This window comes from Protomyctophum parallelum (assembly GCF_964188405.1).
Source record: "Protomyctophum parallelum genome assembly, chromosome: 10".
Taxonomy (NCBI): Eukaryota; Metazoa; Chordata; class Actinopteri; order Myctophiformes; family Myctophidae; genus Protomyctophum; species Protomyctophum parallelum.
In genome coordinates, this window is record NC_139704.1 from 45847063 (window position 1) to 45852421 (window position 5359).

The 5359-nt window shown below is 40.9% G+C and overlaps 1 protein-coding gene across 3 annotated transcripts; it reads right to left on the bottom strand.

The window, feature by feature from the left end:
* On the bottom strand, window positions 1–3474 carry LOC310865413 (uncharacterized protein). Of its 3 annotated transcripts, none has more exons than XM_083774513.1 (5): window positions 3356–3436; window positions 2634–2769; window positions 2369–2510; window positions 1337–1463; window positions 1–975 (listed from the first exon to the last, which is right to left on the bottom strand). In XM_083774513.1, exons 1-5 carry the CDS (start codon window positions 3363–3365, stop codon window positions 86–88), a joined length of 1305 nt encoding a protein of 434 aa, XP_083630639.1. In that variant the 5' UTR covers window positions 3366–3436; the 3' UTR covers window positions 1–85. The 3 variants fall into 3 exon arrangements, with proteins under 3 accessions (XP_083630639.1, XP_083630638.1, XP_083630640.1); XM_083774512.1 differs by having other exon boundaries at window positions 2634–2781; XM_083774514.1 differs by lacking the exon at window positions 2634–2769 and having other exon boundaries at window positions 3356–3474.
* Window positions 3475–5359: the final 1885 nt, after the last annotated feature.

A 5359-nucleotide genomic window follows, 5' to 3' on the forward strand; every position in this document is an offset into this window, starting at 1 on the left:
GATGAAGTTTTAAGATTACAGGTTCTAAATATCAGTTTATATCAGTTAATGTTTATATACAGTAATTTTCGTTAATTGCCCCACCCTAATCTGACGATGTGAGCACTGGATTTCTTTTTGGCCTTCCTCTGGGTCTGCCAGTGAGCTTTTTATTCCCTTGCTTTGTACACTTATTCAGTTCCTTTCCCATCTCCTCCTCAGGGTTGTACTCTGGGTCTGACATTCTTTGCTCAGCCTCCTCAGAGTCAGCATCAACAGCATTGTTCTCCATTCCAAGTGTTTCATCCAATTCAGCCTCAGAGCCATACTTTTTGGTCTTCTTCCTGCGCCCTTTCTTTCCTTGGTCAGGACGGTCTTGTCCGTGGTAGCGCTGGACGTGACTCTTCAGGCTGACATTGTGATTAAAGCTCTTTTCACACTGTTGACACTGGTAGGGTTTCTCTCCAGTGTGGACACGCATGTGGGACTTGAGGTGACTTTCCTGGCCAAACGAATGTTGACACACCTCACACGCAAACAGTTTTTTCCCCGTATGCACCACCATGTGCCTCTCCAGTTTATCGCGATAAGGAAACTCCATGTCACATATGTGACAGACACAATTTCTGGTGCCTCTGTGACTCTGCAGGTGGTTGCGGCGCTCTATGCTTTTGGCAAACACCTCCGGACAGTCGGGACACTGGTAGGGTTTCTTTGCGGGCAGATGGAGCTTCTCGTGTGCAATTTTGTCAACCCTTAATATGAAGGTTTTGAAGCAGAAGGTGCACCTGTGTATGTAGCCTTCCTTGTGGATCCTGCCGTGAATCTTGAGACGAGACTCGGAATCGAAAGACTTGCCACACCAATTACAAGGATACGGCTTGGGATCGTATTTATCACACTTGTGAGTCTTGTTCCGAGTCTCGGCGAGTAACTTTCCACATTGGGGACAGAGCTGGCGCCCGTCGTCTTCTTCAAAATCATCAGTAATAGTATCTGAGTAAGTAGTAGTAGTAACAGTTAATCAAACTAATCTATTTAACATATACTGTACAGTGTACAAAGAAATGCTAATTTAATAAAATAATAAATCCAAATGTCATTAAATCAAAGCTAGTGAAAACATACACTCACGTCTACCAGGTCACATGTGGCATCGCAACATGCTGTGAGCTTGTATATCTGCTATTTTCACTATTTTTGCACAAAATTGTTGTGCGATGAAGTATACAATAGTGATAATTTCTACTTAAATCAAAAAAAATTATATATACTAACCTATAATTAAAACCCAACAAATTACCCAAAAAGAAATGGATAGAATAGTTAATAGTAGAGTACAGTTGCAGCCTTATACCTGAGTCACTCCCTGTAAACTCGCTGTCGATATCGTATAGATCCTGGGGATGGAAATCTTTGTCTGAATTGTCCTTTGGCACCATCTGATTTTCTTCTTCATCCCAGGTGTATTCTGAAGGCACTACCTGTAAAAGATACATTAAAGAATGTAATCTTGTTCATGTAGTTTAATCAAATAACCGAGTAGTTAAACTAGACTAAATCAAGTAGTCTAATTAACCACTTAGTCCTGTATGAGGCTATACTTTGTTGTACAATGGTGTCACAAATGTGAAAATAGCATGAGGTGTGAGCTTGTAGAGCTAATTGTCACTATTACAAATAATAATAATAATTGTTCATCGTAATCAAGGCACGGTGAGCTTGTACAGTAAAAAGGCTATTTTCCCCCAAAAAATAAAAATCATGATTTTTGAGGGGCACCTCCTATATACATACAGCTTTTGTCCCCATACGTCTCAAGATTTGCCATTAACAATGAAAGGGGAATTCAGGTCAAATGTCTGCTAAATCTTATCCCCATACGTCCCAAGTTTTGCATTGACAATGAACGGAGAAATTAGGTCAAAATTCGGCTAAATATGACATAAATTAAACACCATTGACATTGAAGGGAAAATGTACGTCATACTGTATGTAAACAAGCAAATCAGCTAACCAATCACAGGCAGCATAACATAACAAGCATTCTGATTGGCCAGTATGAGATGATGCATGATGACGTATGATGATAAGAGCGCCCCTCACAGTCAATTCTTTTTATGTTTGAAATAAATGTTCTCTTTATGCATTTATTTCAAACATTTAAAAAAGCAAATCATGATTTTATGGGGAAATCTTGTCAGATGGGGGTCCACGACCAAATGCAAATCAATTTGAGGGTCTTTAATGTGAAAATGTTCCAGAACCACTGTTATATCCTAGCTGTACCTCTAGCACTGTTTTATTTTCATTTTATTTTTTTGTACTGCTGGTATTTCTGTCTCTCCTCTGCCACCCTATAATATAAGACCTTTATTCCTCCTCTAACCTTAGGCTTCCTCTTTCTTCCTCCCTCCTCTCCTCCGCTGGCTGCATTCCTCTTCTCTTCTTTCTCTTTCTGCTTCTGCATGTACTCAGCGATCAGGTCTGGACACTCCAGGCTGTCTTCTGGTTCCCATGTGCTTTCCTCCCTACACACACAAGGACAAGGACACACACACTCTTATCTCTGCAATCCAACTATAATTGCGCCACGTCTCTGTCTGTCTGTCTGTCCGTCTGTATGTTTGAGTAGAAAGTTGTCTGGGACTCACTCTGAGAAACCTTTCCACTTGAGGAGGTACTTCACCGTTCCATTCATCTCATGTCGATCCAGAACCTTCTCCACCACATACTCCTGCCCTTCTTCCACTGTCACCGTCACTGCAGCCTGAGACTCCTCCCCCTCCTCTGGAACCGCCACTGCAAGGTTATTATAGTTAACGAAAACGGAATCTAACGACTAAAATTGGGAAAAAAACAACATTTCCGTTAAGAACTGAAATCATAGACCAAATGCCCTTAGTTTTTGTTTGTGGACGGTTGGTGGTTCATCTGTAACGGAATACATTTTTAAATGCCATCTTGTGTTAAAGATGTTATTACACAATAATTACCTTTTCAATCTTGCATCTGACAAATAACCCAAAGTATAAAACTAAACTAAAACTAAAACTAATACAACTAAACTAAAACAAAGCACTTTTACAAAAATAAATAAATAATAACCCGCAAACCTATAATAAATCTAAACAAACTAAACAAAATCTAAACTATAATGAAAAATCACACCTGTGTGAACTGAACAGTGCAACTATGCTGTTAATGTAATAGGTAGCCGACTGTACTGAACTCTAGTGCAAACCTCAGGTCACTCAGTGCTAGCCACCCAACAGTCACCCCAGGTCACAGAGCGCTACTGCAGCTGTCCGTGCTGAGAGAGACAGACAGACAGACAGACACTGTGTATTGGTCAGAATTCCCAAACTATTATCACCTTGCGCCATAGCAGCCTGAAACGTTAGCTCCACCTCAGCCTGAAACTTTCCCTCCTCCTCCAGAATCGCCACTGCAGCATCAGACTAGGGATGGGACGACATGAAAATAAAATGACTTGTTATGATTATTGTGGCAAAATAAATGTGATTAAGTGTATTATTCTTGATAAACAAAATGGCACTTTTGTTTACCACTTGACACGCAGCATCCCTATTCTGGGGGGAACGTTCGCCAAATATCTGTGCATTTGTTGCAATGCAAATCTTCTATTTTGGCAAATCGCTTTGTGGTAGAGTGAAATAAGACCATACCAAATGTACATATACTTAACAAGGAATATATACCCTGTATATATAGAGGGTTTGGGTGGTACCGAATTTGAAGCTCATCAAAAGCGAATTCATCCTGGTGTATGACAGAGGACGATTTCACGATACATTTTTTTTATCACGATGAACAATAACGATTATTGTCCCATCCATACCTGAAACTTCTCCTCCTCCTTCACCTCCTCCTCCTCTTCCTCCTTCACCGTCACTGCATCCCAAGGCTCATCCTGCTTCAACTAGTAAAAAGATACCAAACATTTTTAGCAATGTTTCACATGACATTACAGCCACATTATAAATAGTTTATGGTTGAGCAATAGAACGCGACATGCGCCTCGGACGATGACCCTCCACACGCATTATTAGTTTGTTGTGAATCGCTGCGTATACTCCAGTTTTAGGTGATAAAGGCTACATGACGACATCATGCCGCAGTGATAAGCGACTCACCGCTCGCAATTTTAAATATCCAATACATGCATTCGTTTTAATAGCAACCTTTAATTTATATAGCACCTTTCAAGAGACAATCAGAACTGCAGCCTCACTCCCAATCTTCCGCCGTAGTCTGAAAACCCACCTTTTCAGAATCCACCATGGCCACTTGCTGTTTTTGTTATTGCTTAATGCAAGTCGCTCTGGATTAAGAGCTTCTGCTAAATGCCTAAATTGTAGAACCGAGGACACTTTACATCAACGAAATAGCTGGGCAAATGTCCATACATTTTCAATCATTTTTCTAAAATAGCGTAAATAGTTGATCTACAAGCTTACAACACATTTTTTGGAAAGAAAAAAAAGATTATGAAATGTCAGTGATTTCTTTGTATATTTAAATTATTTGTCATATCTGCCCTGTGCAATTTGTGCTTAGGCAAGCCTAGGCAAACAAAAATGGGCTACAAAATGTAACGTTTCAATGTTCAACGCAAAAAACACAATTAAATCGGTAAGTGGAATGGTTTGTGAGACAATTATTCATCAAATTAAAATACAGGACAGCCCTACACGCTGAAAGCTCTATCTCAGAAGGTCTGCCTAGTGGTGTGTGGGTGATGGAGAAAAGTCCCAAGTCAGAAAGCCGCTGGTTCCGCACTGGGGTATATGGAGGGGGTCTGACAGGTAACGTGGGGCGGGGACTGCCCATAGATCTGAAGTCCCGTTAGTCCGAACATGCGTTAAGGTTGTCGAACATGCGCTTGCTTATGTGCTTATGTTTAGGTCAGGGTTAGTAATTTCTGAACAATGGGAGAGTTTTAGAGTTGAGGAACAGTTTGCCAGTGATGTAGAACTTAACCTGTCCGGAAGCCATTGTAGGCGGCAACACTTAGATCTCCATATATGGATATAAGTCAGAACATGTTCTGACATTCCATATGTTGATCCTTCCCCATCCATCATTCCTCTTCGATGTCTCTCTTTTGACTGATACCTGTCCATTCAAACTCTAGACTGCGAACCAAAGTTATTAGTGCAGCCGGCGAAAACTAGATTTCCCAAAAGTTTGTTGTCAAGTGTGCGGTGGCTATAGGATGAGGCTCAGCATCTCCAAATCTGAGGCCATGGTACTCAGCAGGAAAAAGCTGTAGTGCGACACTGGGGGAAATTTAATCCCCCAAGAAAACAGCAAATCTGTGCCTGGTTTGCTGGGGCAAATGACCACAAATGACCAT

Bases quoted from the DNA above. Each gene is read 5' to 3' on its own strand.
- LOC310865413 (XM_083774512.1), bottom strand. The intron at 2,511-2,633 runs GTGAGTCCCAGA...TTGTGTGTGTAG, and splicing joins AAGTGGAAAGGTTTCTCAGA to GGAGGAAAGCACATGGGAAC. The intron at 976-1,336 runs GTATAAGGCTGC...CTACTTACTCAG, and splicing joins GTTTACAGGGAGTGACTCAG to ATACTATTACTGATGATTTT.